Raw genomic sequence first — 15,712 nt, 5'->3', positions numbered from 1 at the left:
GAAGATTCACAGTAAGAATGGTTTATCAGGAATAAAAAGCTCATAATTTGAGGTGTGGATCAATTGATAAAGAAACTTTGGAGGACTGTAGTGTATTTGGCTGGAATGTGGCCTGGTGACCAAGTTGCAGCCTTGACAGCTGATGTATACTTGACTGGAGTGGTGACCTTGTGACCAAGTTGCAGCCTTGAGGGCTGAGGTGTACTTTGCAGGGATGCGGCTGAGACAGCCGTGATGTAATAACTAAAGTCCACTCAGACACAGCAGTGGAACTGATACAGCAGTAAGGTTGGTAACAAAGTCATTTCAGATGCAGCGGTGCGACTGGGACAGCAGTAAAGTTGGTAACAAAGAGTCCACTCAGACGCATCGGTGCGACTGAGACAACTAAGTTTGCAAACAAGTAGTCCACCTGAACACTGCAGTGAGGCTGAGCCTGTTGTGATAAATAGATATTAACTTCCCTCATATGCAACAGTACGGTAGGGATGGACAGGATACAAGCTAGACAGGAGAGACTGGAACACACCACGAGGATGATACCACACATGGAACCGGAAGCCACGTAATGAACGCTATAGACGACATCCTAGCAGAGACTCAGCAGAGGTAAAAAAGGAGAGGGATCCAAACGGGACAGGATGGAGATGACGGAGCAGCCAGATAGGAGGACCTCACAGAGTGACAGCCCGGCATCCCGGTCTCTTAGCAATGGGCCTGAGAGACCCGCCCAGAGCACTATTGTCAGACAAGACGCAGCAGCAGCTTGTGACAAACCCATGATTCTCAAAGATACCAACCTGGAAAACTGTGAGCCATCCACAAGTTTCTCCCTGGAGTCCTGGATGTACTAAAGTATTGCAGTAGTTAAAGTGTACACCAATACCCTACTCCACCAAAGCAAACAATATGCTCTATATACAGACTTCAAAAAGACCTCATTAGTAGAGTCTCTTGTTTCCAGTATTACAGTGGCTTCAATTAGCTTATCATAGAATGATAAATTAACTGAAGTCACTATAAGATTGAAACTAACATTATCTATTAGTCTGGTCAGTTTTTTGTACCACATACATTATAAACATCTTAATAAAAAGGTTTAACTTATGTAAGTTTATATAACAAATGTAGGCAATGAAAGATCTAGTGCAACTGTAAGTGATTGAACATTTTTGTTCACCATTTTAGAACAGCTGCAAAATGAGGATGGACCATTCGAATTGGTCCTCCTGCTTAAACCCCCTTTACAACGTCACACAGTCCCAGCTGAAAACCAGGGCTGTGAGACCAATTACAAAGCCCAAGGAAACTAGAATGCTATGCTCCCTCCCTAGGTGGTAGCGCAGCATGTATTAAGTGGGGTGTGATATTATTAGTGCTCCAGTGTGTCCTAGATTTCTAGGACAGTTCCTCCTATGGCTACAACTCTGTAGCATTGCATTCCTATTTCCCGAAAATTCAAATGACTACTCAGATTAAAGCTTACCCAGTATTTGCTTCCCAAAAAGGATGTAAGGGGTAACTTTTAGGGTCTTTTAAATATTAGTCACATGAATGTGATAAGTTTCTATTTCAAAATTCTGCAATCATGTACATTCTGGTGTGCAAGCAATGATTTACACCGATCCATCCTTCTAGCACAAGCTTATTTAACAGCACAAATAAACCTACCTCTACAAGATCTTTCCTTGGTCTTAACATCAGGAGAGGTTTGCTAAGACGTATAGAACACAAGCCTCCTCTGCCTTCATAACAACAAACTCCTGCACATCTGGTGAATAAACACAAATCACATTTGAATTACGCTCACTTTTATTTAACTGTATAAGAGAAGGTGCAAAGTGCTCATTTTAAAGAGGACACAAACATGGCGTGTATTCAGTGCTGTCAGAAAATCATCATACCCCTTCAGTCATGTACAAATGCACTGCTCCTGGACTTCCCACTTCATTTGTGATTGCCGCTATCTGTGTTGAACTAGTTGATTCATGAGAAAAGTGTGTATATGTATTTCACGAATGTTATTTTTTGTGTGTAAATCTTCCTTATGTTGGACATATACTGTTTTATCGGACCGATCGATGATAATCTGATCAAGCCAATCGTTGAACGGTGTATTACCGTGACCGAAAATGTCCAGAATGTCTGAGAGAGCAGATGATTGGTTGGATGCATTGAGCAGTGTATGCGCTGCTGCGGTTACCCGCTAATATTTTCCATTCCTTCAGAGGAGGAACGCAGATATTGTGGCTATATACTGTGACGTATCTCACAGTACATGGCCACAATATCTGATGGTTTCAGCTTGTCAGATAAAATGTCTCTTTGTGTATGCCCAGTATAAGTAACGGAATTCTGGCATTTATTAACAATATCATAGACGTTAGTCCACAAATTTTACTTTATTATTAGTTTGATACAATACATAAACATTCATCCTATAGATTATAAACTTGGGAGCAAGGTCTCCCTAAGGGGTTAATCCTTCTAGGAGTGAGTTCCCTCGTAACACAAGTGCGGCTGTGTACAAAAATCTGCAATTTCGGAGCAAGAATGGGCTGCGAGGGGCCCCTCACACCCTAATATGATTAACCCCTTTGTCAGTATCTTATTCCCCAGTCTCATTTTATTACTTTATGTTCACAATTGGAAGGCACAACAGAATATGATAGCACTATTATGATGGCACTATACAACAAAAAGTTTAATAACTGACATTGGTACCCTATTCAAGTGCTGAAATTTCCATTTTTATTTCTTTGTTTTTGGTATTTTGTGTTGTAAAAACATTTTGTATTACTGCAGTCAGGATCCTGTAGGTAGTGTTTATTAACCTTTTTTTGTACCTTTTCCACTGCCTAAAAAACCCGGGTAATTGCAGAGGCTACCCGAAACTTGGCTCAGTGGAAACGGCACCAAGGAAAAGATCCCGGGTCTACTGACCCAGGATTACTTCCCAGGTAACGAGCAGGGCTTTTAGTAACACTGCAGTAGAAACAGCTCTTAAGGTGCATACACACTAGACGATATGCTCCCTGAGCGATATCGTCTAGTGTGTCCCCGGCAGGCTGTGCTCAATGTCGTTTATGACATTGAGCACAGCCGCTGAACGATATCATTAACGATATCGTTCAGCGCCGGGCTCTCTCCCCCATTCCCTGACATGCAGCAACCTGACGAGATCGTCAGGTTGGCCTGCATGTCAGCCCGATGAACGATGATGACGAACGACCCGCGGGAACGCGCGTCATCTCCCCCATTCCCTGACATGCAGCAACCTGACGAGATCGTCAGGTTGGCCTGCATGTCAGCCCGATGAACGATGATGACGAACGACCCGCGGGAACGCGCGTCATCGTTAATCTTTTTGGGCTTAAAAATGGACGATAAAGTGGACGACTGAACGATAACGTTATCGTTCAGTCGTCCACTTTATCGCCCAGTGTGTACGCACCATTACTCTGGTGTTTTGACCCAGGTAATTGCAAAAGTCCTTCCAGGGTGCTGGCTGCTGATGTAATCACCCAGAGACCAGCGGAGACGCCTGAATAAAGGAGGTCATTAAAAAAGGTCATTAAATAAATAAAATAACTAATAAGAATTAAAATAAATAAAAAAAATTTATTATAATAAAAATAATAATAAAGGCCATTTTTAATGACATCCACAGGTTTTGCTGGGCCTACCCGGGTTCAGTGGAAAATGAGGCCACCCGGGAAAAACCCGGGATGAGGGTGCAGTGGAAACTGAGTCTAAGCCAGGTAAAAAATCCCGGGTCAGACCCGGGATTTTGGTGTAAAAGGGGTATAAGTAGCCGTGTGGGTACAAGTACCACAGTCTAAGATGACTTGTTCTAGGTGATTGCCAACTTTAGAATAGAATGCCAATGGCCCTGCATGCCAGATGTTACAGAGTTTGATATACATTAGCAGGAGGAGTAGCAGTTCACTCCACCTTTGTTTTCAGGTCTGCTGAGGTATGACTTGTTTAACATCCATAAATAGTGTGAATTACACAATTACCCAGCAAACACCAGTAATCCGATAGGAAGTACTAAGGGCCTGATCATTACGGATCGCAACTGCGATTGCAATAACGATTACACACAGTAGTGTAATCGCTAATCCACTGAGATTGTTATGCCGTCACAGCACAACATAAGGACGCCCACTTTAAGTTACACACACCCGTAATCTTTAGCAAGACTGCGAAACCATCGTAACATCCGGTACCATCGCAGTCTCATGCACACTTGCACAAGCTCCGTCCTTACTCAGGAATTGCTAACTTCATCGGACGCTCTGAATACTCAAGCTGTGCATGGCATCGCAGTGAATAATTTATGCACGCCCATGCAACGGTGTTCAAACGCACTGGCAAGCCTGCGTTTGACAGACCATTGACCACCATGAGCTCCCACAAATGGCAATTCCTGTCAATCACTCTGGATGGGTCTGCGTAGCCACTGCGATCGCAGTCCCGATCGCAATGGCTGGTTAGTGCATGCGCACTGCGATGCATGCGCTGAACGCAACAATCAGCCGATTGCTTGTGTAATCACATGTGCACATTTGCTACAAAGAAGATTAAACATGCTTAGATATTCAGACTGCAGGTGTGGTATGTTTTGTTGACATTAAAAATGCCAACCTGGTCATGTCAACATGTTCACAATGTCGATATTGACCAGGTTGACATTCATCATGACTAGAATGTCGATAAAACATCCCTGGTGGTGTAGCAGTTGAGTTACCTGGTACAGTGGGTACGATGCCTCCAGCAATGTCTTGTGGGTCCGTTGGTCAGCTGATGAAGACTTCCAGCGGTTCCAGCAGCACTTGCAGCAGTGAGTATGCCTATCCCCTGACTCTCCCCTTAGCACCTAGCCCTATCCTACCCTCCAGTAGCCTAACACTAACCTTCCCTTCCACAGTCTAACTATAATCCTCCACTGCCAGTCCATTATGAACATGTCAACATTATGCACACACCGACATGTTATATGTTAACATTATGCATGTTGACATTTTGACAACATCCCCAGACTGAACTTCAGCAAAAGCCATCCATGCATGGTAAGAATTGAATCTTTGTTTACACTCCCATTGAATAGCTTGATGTGGAACTTTTTATTGTGGATGGTCATGTAAGACTGACTGCGTAGAGGTGCTTATAAGGCACCAGACTCCAGCAAACCGCAATGGCTAATTGCTGACACAGTTGTGTAGCTTTAATACAATTCAAGAAATGGAAACTTTTGACATTGGGTAATTCATTGACATATGTAATATTCCTTTCACACTTTGCTGCAATAACCCAGGTTATTGCACGTGAACTCGCAGCAACCCGGGTTACTGTGCAGTGTGAAAGGGCCTGGTTGAAATAATCCGGCATTTCAACCCTGGTAACAAGCAGGGTTGAACAAGTGTTCAACCCGACTCGCGATACAGTGTGAACGGGTAACCTGGGTCAATGCGACTCGGGTCCGTTCACAGCATAGGAAGAGCTGGTGATCGGAGATGATTTCATCTCCAAGCGCCAGATCAGCATGTGATGGTGGCGACATCCTCGAACCAGCAATAAGCCGGGTCAGGCCAGTCCGAATGGGGTCTCAGCCGGGTCGCACTCAGGATGGATGCGTGAACAAAGACCCGGGTGCGACCCGGCATCGCGATGTGAAAGGGGTATTAGTAACCAGTGATTTCACTTGAGTACAATGGGTGTCATTTCACAGCAATGACCGCAAGATAATACTAATGCTAGGTAAACACTTCTCAATAAATTATTCGATCGCCTAATTATATATAACGCAAGTGCATCGGCGGGTGTGTACACCCGATATGTCTGTGAATGACGTAATTCACAGACATACAGTATCAGGTCGGCCCTGCAGCACAGCCGATATATCTGAAAAATATATCGGTGCATCTGCGTACAGACGACCCACCGACCCCCATACACTGGCTGCAGGGAGGGACGACACTGGCATTAACTAGGTGGGCAAACATAAATCCCCACCCAATTGAGATGTCAGCAAAGACATATTGAGAATCAGATTGGTAAGTGTGTATAGCTTACCAATCGGCCGCTCTGACGTCCGATCGGTCTGTTGGCCAATCTGTTATTGTAGTGTTAAACCAGTATTATACCAGTTTACAGTAGCATCCAAAAAACTCTGCTGCATTATTTTTTTTTACACTATGTGGTGAGGATCTAACAATTCTGTGCCTATGGGCAACATAATGCACAACGTAACAATAAATAAGCAATGTGTCATGTTTGCGGATTGAATTAAACACTCTTAAGGCACTCCAGATTAATAGTTATTTGCATTGTACAGACAAATTTATATTATTTGTTTACAAAGACCTGACATATTACACAGCACTGTACATTGAGATCATAAAAAACTAATGACATACAATTATATGAATTTAACAATGACCGAAATGAGATACACAAAGGTAGCGCAATAACAAAAGATGAGAAAAATATCAGATATGGTAAGAACTTACCTTTGTTATCTCTATTTCTACGAAGTCCATAGGGTTCCACAGGATACCTTGGGGTATAGGTGATGACGTCAGGCATCGGGTACCACAGAGTTAAGTTTTCAGCCTCCCAGGATGCACTAGGGTCCCCCTCCTATACCCCGCCCCCGAGCCAAGGCATCTCAGTTACGTACCAAGCCATAGGCCGGAGAAGGAGAAGGAAGAGAGAGAAAAAAAGATCTGGACACACAAGAATCACAGTCTCACCAGAGGGAGACGGAAAAACCGGTGACCAGAGTAAAGCCCATCTGCAGCACAGGTGTGACTGGGCAGGAGTCCTGTGGAACCCTATGGACTTCGTAGAAAAAGAGATAACAAAGCTAAGTTCTTATCATATCTCATTTTCTACATCAGGGCCCATAGGGTATCCACAGGATACCTTGGGGATGTCCCAAAGCAGTATCCTTCAAGTGTGGTTACGCTCCTGTGCTGAAAGGAGAATCCGTCGCCCGAAGGAAGCATCCTGAGGCGCAAAGGTGTCAAATGCGTAATACCTCACAAAGGTATGGACAGAGGACCATGTGGCAGCCTTGCAGATCTGGACTGCAGAGGCACCACGTCGAGCTGCCCACGAAGGACCCACAGACCTATTGGAATGAGCCCTCACAGAGGATGGAACCGGGAGGCCTTCATGAAGAAAAGCTTCTGTAATTGCCATATGGATCCAACCAGCCAAAGTTTGCTTTGAGCAGGCCAACCCTTTTTACGGAAGCCATAGAGGACAAACAAGGCGTCAGACTTCCTAAACGAAGAAGTGCGGTCAACATAAATCCTTAAGGCCCGCACAAAGTCCAAAGTGGCCTCACCCACTGAAAGGTCAGGTGAGTTAAAAGCCGGCACAATGATATCCTCGTTGATATGAAAACGTGAAACAACTTTAGGAAGAAAATCAGGACGAGTGCGCAGCACTGCCCTGTTCCCATGAAAAATCAGGAAAGGGGGTCTACATCATAGAGCCCCTAAGTCAGAAACACGTCTGGCCGAAGCGATGGCCAGAAGGAAAATTGTTTTAGCTGTCAACCATATAAGATCCACTGAGCCCAGTGGTTCAAACGGCGGTCCCTGGAGAGCCGTCAGGACCACAGCTAAATCCCAAGGCGCCACCGGTGGAACAAATGGCGGCTGAATTCGAAGAACACCTTGCATAAAGGTGCGCACATCAGGGATTGTAGCAATCCTACGATGGAACCAGACAGATAGGGCAGATACCTGCACCTTCAAAGAAGCAAGGCGAAGCCCATGGTCTAGTCCCGCCTGTAGGAAAGTCAACACTCTAGGCAGACGGGACTCCCGAGGTGCATAACCTCTCGGCCGACACCACTGGAAGAACGTATGCCACACACAATGGTATGTTCTTGCAGAAGATGGTTTCCGAGCTCTTAGCATAGTTCGTACTACAGAGCTGGAAAACCCCCTGGACCTTAACATGGCCGTCTCAACAGCCACGCCATCAAAGACAGCCGAGTCAGGTCCGGGTGAAGACAAGGACCCTGTGACAGTAGGTCCAGCCGTAGCGGCAACCGCAGAGGAATGTCCATGGACAGACCCTGAAGGTCTGAGAACCAGTGCCGTCTGGGCCACGCGGGAGCTATCAACAGGAGCGTCCCTCCTTCCTGTTTGAATTTCCGGATTACCCGTGGAAGAAGGGAAAAGGAGGAAAGAGATAAGCAAACCGGAACGTCCACTGGACGGACAGAGCATCCACCAGAGACGCCTTTTCGTCTCTTGTGCAAGACCCGTACACCGGCAACTTGTTGTTGTGCCGTGACGCCATGAGGTCGATCTCTGGAAGACCCCACCTGTCCACCAGAAGTTGAAAGACGTCCTTGTGCAGAGACCACTCTCCCGGATGATCGTCCTGGCGACTGAGAAAGTCCGCCACCCAGTTGAGGACTCCAGGGATGAATACTGCTGATATGGCCGGGAGATTGCGCTCCACCCAGACCAGGATGCGGGACACCTCTACGAGTGCCGCCCGACCTCGGGTTCCTCCTTGCCGATTTATGTAGGCCACGGTGGTGGCGTTGTCCGACTGGACCTGCACGGGGTGACCCTGGAGAACCCGATGTGCCTGTTGGAGAGCATTGAAAACGGCGCGGAGTACAAAGATGTTTACTGGAAGCTCCTTTTCCGTCCATCTGCCCTGGAACAAGTGTGGACCCGTAACCTCTCCCCAGCCCCGAAGGCTGGCGTCCGTTGTCAATAGGACCCAGTTCGTCACCCAAAATGGACGACCCTTGTTGAGATGGGTCGTCTGTAACCACCAGGCAAGGGACAGATGAACCTCCGGAGTGAGCACCATCATCTGGGATTTTAGACTCTGAGGCAGTCCATTCCATTTGGACAGGATCAATTGCTGCAGAGGTCTGGAGTGAAACTGGGCATATTCCACCATGTCGAATACTGACACCATGGAGCCCAGTAACCTCATCGCCGAGTGTACAGACACACGACGACTCTGCAGACAACTGCGCACCCTCAACTGCAAGGCAGAGATCTTTTCCCCCGTCACAAAGATCCTCTGCTGACTGGAGTCCAATAAGACTCCGAGGTGCAGAATCCTCTGAGACAGGCTCAGGGTGGACTTTTGCCAGTTTATCAACCAGCCGTGCCGTTGCAGTACTGTAATCGTCAGATCCAAGTGGCGTAGAAGGAGGTCTGGAGACCCTGCTACCAACAAAAGGTCGTCTAGGTACGGCAACATGCGGACTCCCTGCAGCCGCAGGGACGCGGCCATGACCGCCATAACCTTGGTGAATACACGTGGTGCTGTCCCCAGGCCAAAAGGTAACGCCCGGAACTGAAAGTGATCGTTGCGGATTGCAAACAAGAAAGAAAAGAATAGGGACATGCAGGTAAGCATCCTGTATGTCCAACGACACCATGTAATCCCCAGGTTACAGCGCCAGAATGATGGACCATAGGGTCGCCATCCGAAACCGTGGCACCCGCAAGGACTTGTTGAGGGCCTTGAGGTTGAGAATCGGAAGGTACGACCCATTGGGTTTCTGCACCAAAAATAGATTGGAATAGAAACCCTGGCCCCTCTGGGAGAATGGAACAGGCACTATAACTCCAGCCTGGGGCATAGTGTGCAAAACCTTCCGCAGTTCCATGGCTTTGTTCTGGTCTAAGGGAAGACCCGTGGTGAAGAATCGGGATGGGGGCCTGTGCCGAAAGGAGAGGGCATACCCGTGAGAAACCACCTTGTGAACCCAAGTGTCTGTCGTAGTTATCGACCATTACTGGGCGAACTGCAGCAGGCGGCCTCCCACTTTGGGATCCCCCAAAGGGAGGCCCGGACCGTCAGGCCACAGGCTTGTCATCAGACTTAGGGGCCAGACGTCTGGTACTCCAGGCCTGTTTCCTGGGCTTGGCCGATTTCTTGGGGCCAGCCTGTCGGGGAAAGGACTGTGCTTTAGGCTACCCTGGGCCCTATAAGGCTGAAAGGACGACGTACCCGAACTGGAAGGGACCGCAGCAGACGGGAGACATGCAGACTTGGCTGCCGCCAGCGTGGCCACAATTTTGTCCAGATCCAGACCAAAGAGGACCTCTCCATTAAAGGGCAAAGCTTCCAATCCCTTTTTGGAATCAGCGTCCGCCTTCCAGTATCGCAACCATAAGGTGCGACGAGCAGCAACAGCTGCCGAAGAAATCTGAGATGTGAGGGTACTAATATCCAAGGCCGCTTCATTGATGTAAGTGGCCGAATCCCGGAGATTACCTACCAACTCGGCCTGTTCAGCCGAACAGTCAGAATCCAAAGACGCCTCCAAACTATCAGCCCAGCGCTCCATAGCTCTGGCTACCCAACATACGGCCATAGCCGGTCTGGATGCCCCCCCGCGAGGGAATAAATGGACTTTAGGCAGATCTCCACCTTAAGGTCCGTAGCATCCTTCAAAGAGGACATGGAGGGCATGGGCAATGTGGCACTTCGGACTAGGCTTGTCACATGAGAATCCACCTGAGGAGGGGATTCTCACTTAGAAAAATAATTGTCCACAAACGGGTAAGCCACCGCTAAGAGTCTTTGAGGCAGATACCGATTACCAGGGTGTTTCCACGCCTCTTCTAAATGGTCTACTAACTGACCCGTAAGAGGAAACACTGTGGCGTCCCCCTTAATATCCTTGAAAAAGGCATATTTGGACGTGGACACCAGAGGATCATCATCCTCAATAACTAAAGCTGTGCAGACTGCACGAATAAGGCCAGGAATATACACCTTAGACTTAGTGTCCGACTCTTTAGTACGGAGAGGTTCTTGGTCAGAAAGATCCATAATCTCCCCATCATCGGTCGTCATCCTCATAAGGAGCGGACAGAGACGCCACCGTCCGCAACACAGACTCCCCTTGTAACACGTCCGACAAATGCTGTACAGAACTTGTCAGTGAATTAACCCACGCAGGCTCCTGAGAGACCTGAGGGGAAATAGGGAGACTGTGGGGTACCATCAGTTGTCTCGGGAAACCCTGCATGGGTGACGACATCACTGACTGCTGGGACAATCCCATCTGTGAGAACGCAGTTTGCGGAGCTAACTGGCCCACTAGGGTTGTAGGCGCCTTGGCGAAACAAGCCCATGGCGGTTTCTGTACCGGAGCCGTGACAGTAATTGGTTGCGCCAATAAAAAACACTGTCCGCGTTACCCTTCCCCTCCGCTATTGGTACCTTGCACGTAGTACACAGAAGCTGGAGAGGAAATTCACTCTCAGACATGATGGTAAGTATGTGAGCCCTTCTCACTGATACTCGTTAGTATAGTGGGAGAACCACCCTGCAAGCACCGCACCGCAAGAGCTTTAGCAGAAGAAGAGCAGGGACAGTGAAAAGGCTGACAGTAGAAAGTGAAAGTACAGGCAGCAGACGCTAGCAGAAGTCACATATTATGCAAAGAAATTAATCCCTGCACTATCAGCGCTGATCCTCAACTACGCAGACACAGAGCCTGGTAGGACACAGCGCTGCATACACAGACCTGTTACAACGGAGGAGAGGTATGCCGGGGGACCCAGACCACGATGCCACCGATCAGCAGCTTCCAGCAGCGTTCACCATGCTTCTGCAAAGATGGCCACCGAGGAACAGAGAGGAGGCCGCCCTGGGGGAGGAGCGCTGCCACAGGGCCAATCGGCAGGTGCAGAGAGGGCTGTGTGCAGTGGGGGAGGCGCCGGCTGTGTACAGGGAAGGCACACTCCCCTGGCATGCAATTAACCCCTGGGAAGCCGCAGCGCTACCGCTCTGCTGCGGTCCGCTGTCCCAGGGGGGTAGTGGAAGCGCAGGTTGGTTACCTGGCTCCACGCTGCAGCCAGTCCCCAGGGAGCCCCCTGCCTGGGGACTCTGGACCATGTGTTCAGCGGGGACCCACCGCGGGACCCCATTGCTTACCTGCTGCCCCCTTGAATCCGGCCATGGTCCAAAACATCTGGGGTCACCGCTAGCTGTGACCCCAGATGCTTACCAGCATCCCCGGATCAGTACCGGCGTTCTGGTACCGGCGGGGGTGTAGGGAAGACAGCATGGACGTCAGTAGTGACTGTCCATGCTGTACGTCCAGATGGGCAGCCACAGCTGCCTTGAAGAAAACTTCAGGGGCTATCCTTAGCCCCCCTCTAAACAGGTGCTCCGACTCCGAGCCGGGCACCAACGAAACTGGAATGCCTTGGCTTGGGGGGGTATAGGAGGGGGACCCTAGTGCATCCTGGGAGGCTGAAAACTTAACTCTATGGTGCCCGATGCCTGACGTCATCGCCTATACCCCAAGGTATCCTGTGGATACCCTATGGACCCTGATGTAGAAATATGGACAGCTATTGTTAGTCAGCAGCAGCATTATCAGGCTCAAAGAATAAGAAATAATTAAGCAGTCATATTCATGGAGGACCAGCATATTACACTGCTGCACTTACAATTGGGGGAACAGTAATAAAATGAGACTAGGAAATAAGACAGGCAGCGAGGTAAGAGAGCCCTGCTTACTGTGTATAGGGATTCCTGTGCTGCTCCCAGAGGTGTAAGCAGAAGTAGGGACAGCTATGAAGGTTACTGTGTATAAGGTGCTGGGAATATGCTGCTGCTATACACAGAAATAGGAATAAAGGGTCACAGTAACTCAGCACTCACAGTGTATAGGGGGGATTCCTGTGCTGCTCCCAGAGGTGTAAGCAGAAGTAGGGACAGCTATGGAGGTTACTGTGTATAAGGTGCTGGGAATATGCTGCTGCTATACACAGAAATAGGAATAAAGAGTCACAGTAACTCAGCACTCACAGTGTCATCCTCGGGCTCCACCTCACTTCCACCCCATTCAGCTTCCGCCAGAAGAACGTGTCATTGAACTGCAGGAACAAGGCATGAATGTCGGGACTCGGGTCTAGCAGCTCCCAGGAAGGGTCCACCACTGACATGACCCCAGGGCGGGCTGAGTCACCAGTCTCCTTCCTATCTGGCTGCCAGTACACGGAGCTATAGTCAGGGATAGGGGCCCAGGCAGCCTCTGTCTCCTGCTCACGGTTATACTGCTCCTGCAGCCGCACAGCCAGCTGGTAATCCGCCTGGTCCATGGCTGTGACCGGCACCGGGAACTAGATGAGTAACGGATGTTTTGGGCGGAAATCAGAACTTTCAGTGGCATATGACGTGGGGCGCTCTAATTGGCGGAAATGTATGACGAATGGACTTATAACAGTGCCCTCTAGAGGAGCCTTTAGGTTTTATTCAGGCTGAGTGTTCATCGGCCATATCAGGAACTGGGGCACACCCTAGTGGACGATCTGAAATAGAGCAGCTAGCTGTTAAGCAAGATCTCTATTCGACTGTCCACTATAATAGGGAAAGCATATGCACTTGGGGGCGAGAATAGCAAACATCTCGCAGATAAGTGACATTTTTTAATTTTAATTCTTTTACGTGGCGTAGGGTTTTCAGAGCTGAAAACCCTGCAACCACTTTTTTAAATTGGATACCGTGGGTATCGGAAGCATACCTGCGGTAATCCTAAATTGGGTACGAGGGACACAGGGTTTTTTACCTCGCTAAACCTCACGCTCAATTGAATATGCCCCATAGGCTTAGGCTCTACTGTGTTTGTATATGAAACGGCAATTGGCGCTTCATGCAAAAACATAAACATTATTTGGGGGAGATGTACTAAGCTCTGGAAAGTGATAAATTGGAGAGTGATAAACTACCAGCCACCCAGCCCCTGTCATGTTACAGGCTGTGTTTGAAAAATGACAGGAGCTGATTGGTTGGTACTTTATCACTCTCCAATTTATCACTTTCCAGAGCTTAGTAAATCTGCCTTAGACAAATGTCCTCCATGGAGAATTTTCAGATGCACAGGTCCTTTGAATCCTCATAAACTTGTAAAGAAAAAAAAATGAAGGTATAGTATATCATAAACTTAGTTATGATTCAGGTGACCAGTAACTACATGTAGGCATGCAGGTATAATGAAAGAACTGTGTAACATCAGCCTCTACCAAATAATTTGGGAAACCCACCAAATGGAAAGTGTCCCCTACAGTGCCAGATTAAGGTTTACATGAAGGGCCTATTGTGTGCGTCCGCTGGAGGCGTGACCAGCAAATTGGGCTGTGACTACAGTTGAGGGACTTTGGTCCGCACAGGGCATGTGACTAGCACCATGGAGGACATAGCTACTGCTTACCATCAACTCACTTTCCCCTTTCAACTCACTTGCATAAAGTCGTAGACGGGCGACCGCCAATAGACACTGCTGCGTGTGCTTCTGCGTCTGACTTATTACATCAGGCCCTATGCCACATTGTAGTGCCCTGGTACCCATTATGGCAGATGGTAGTTCACTTCAAGATGCATTATGCCACTCTACACTGCCCTGATACACATTATTCCACATCATAATGTACCCAAAACAAATAATTTTACATCCCAGTGCTTCCAATACACATTATGCCACATTGTAGTGCACCCGAAAAACAAAAAGCAAGTCACTACCTGCCTATATTGCCTACAAGATGTTCTATAGGGCAAAAGTGCAAACCCTGATGTGTGTGTGTATATTCATATCTCTAACTATATATAACTATATAATATATATATATAAATATATACACATGCATATGTGTGTGTATATATATATATATATATATATATACACATATATATATATACTTACACACACGTACATATATTCATATATGCATATCCACTACATCACGTCTCCTCAATGCAGGAACCCTAATGTCTCCCGCTGCGATGGGACTGCGTTAGGAAAGGACCAGCTGCTGGGGTAAGTATGGTAGCAAGAATGTCGGCCGGTGCCATTAGGGAGTGTGTGGGGACAGAGGGCCTGATTCAGCAAGGAACGCAAAGGAGAGAAAGCACGCACTTGGCTGATGTTTTTGCTCTGTGCTTGCGTATGCATCGCACAGCATGTGTGCGAACTAGACGGTGCGATCGGATTATGGTACACAGACTACACGCAGTGTGCACATAGATCCTTTCAATATTGATTGACAGGAAGTGCCGTTTGTGGGTGGTGACGGAGGTGGTCAGGCGAACACAGGCGTTATAATGCCGTTATAGGGGCGTGCATTATTAAGGCAGTGCGGCGCCATGCGCAGCCATACCGTAAGCTGTACACAGGAAGCAGCCAACATCCTGCGGCAGGTCAGGTCAATCACTATTGTGCGTATGAGTCGATGGTTCTCGATGTTACCGATGTTTACGCTATCTTGCGTGCTGATCAAGCTGTGGGTAAAGGGAGATGGTCGGCTTAATATGGGACTGGGCGTCTGCATCTTGTGCTGCGGTCTCCGTGCGTATGATTAGCATATTCTCACAGCGGATGGGTCCGTGCGTCTGCTAGTGTGCGTTCCTTGCTGAATCAGGCCCAGAGTTGCTATAGGGGGTGAGGGTGGGACAGAGCTGTGCGAGGGGTGGGAGGTCAGCAGAGAGGGGATGGGCCAGCCAGAGAGCAGGCAGGGCTGAGTAGAGGACGGAGACACAGGTGTTGGCTAAACTAGTGTGTGTCATACTTGCCGACATTCAGCTCCCTATATCATCGATGCAATATATAGTAATATAGTGATATTGTTTAGAAGCCACTTCATGTTGTACTTGAATAGACCTCTTAATCCTTCCATTTAGATCTCGTCACACGCCA

General features: G+C 48.0%; 1 protein-coding gene across 1 annotated transcript in view; it reads right to left on the bottom strand.

Annotated features, from left to right (window-relative positions):
• The window catches only part of SPRTN (SprT-like N-terminal domain), a 32,706-nt gene extending 19,497 nt beyond the window's left edge, over positions 1 to 13,209 (bottom strand). Inside the window, exons 1-2 of the mRNA XM_088474462.1 lie at positions 12,832 to 13,209; positions 1,672 to 1,771 (exon numbers count right to left, since the gene is read on the bottom strand). Of these exons, the coding sequence (XP_088330588.1) occupies positions 1,672 to 1,771; positions 12,832 to 13,124 (393 nt within the window). The 5' untranslated portion in view covers positions 13,125 to 13,209. The remainder of the gene's footprint in view (positions 1 to 1,671; positions 1,772 to 12,831) is intronic.
• Between the last annotated feature and the right edge of the window lie 2,503 nt (positions 13,210 to 15,712).

Source organism: Taudactylus pleione, unplaced genomic scaffold (assembly GCF_031769625.1).
Source record: "Taudactylus pleione unplaced genomic scaffold, aTauple2 ptg000154l, whole genome shotgun sequence".
Classification (NCBI taxonomy): Eukaryota; Metazoa; Chordata; class Amphibia; order Anura; family Myobatrachidae; genus Taudactylus; species Taudactylus pleione.
The sequence above is the reverse complement of the archived record's forward strand: the minus strand, read 5'-3'. Positions and strand labels throughout refer to the sequence as shown.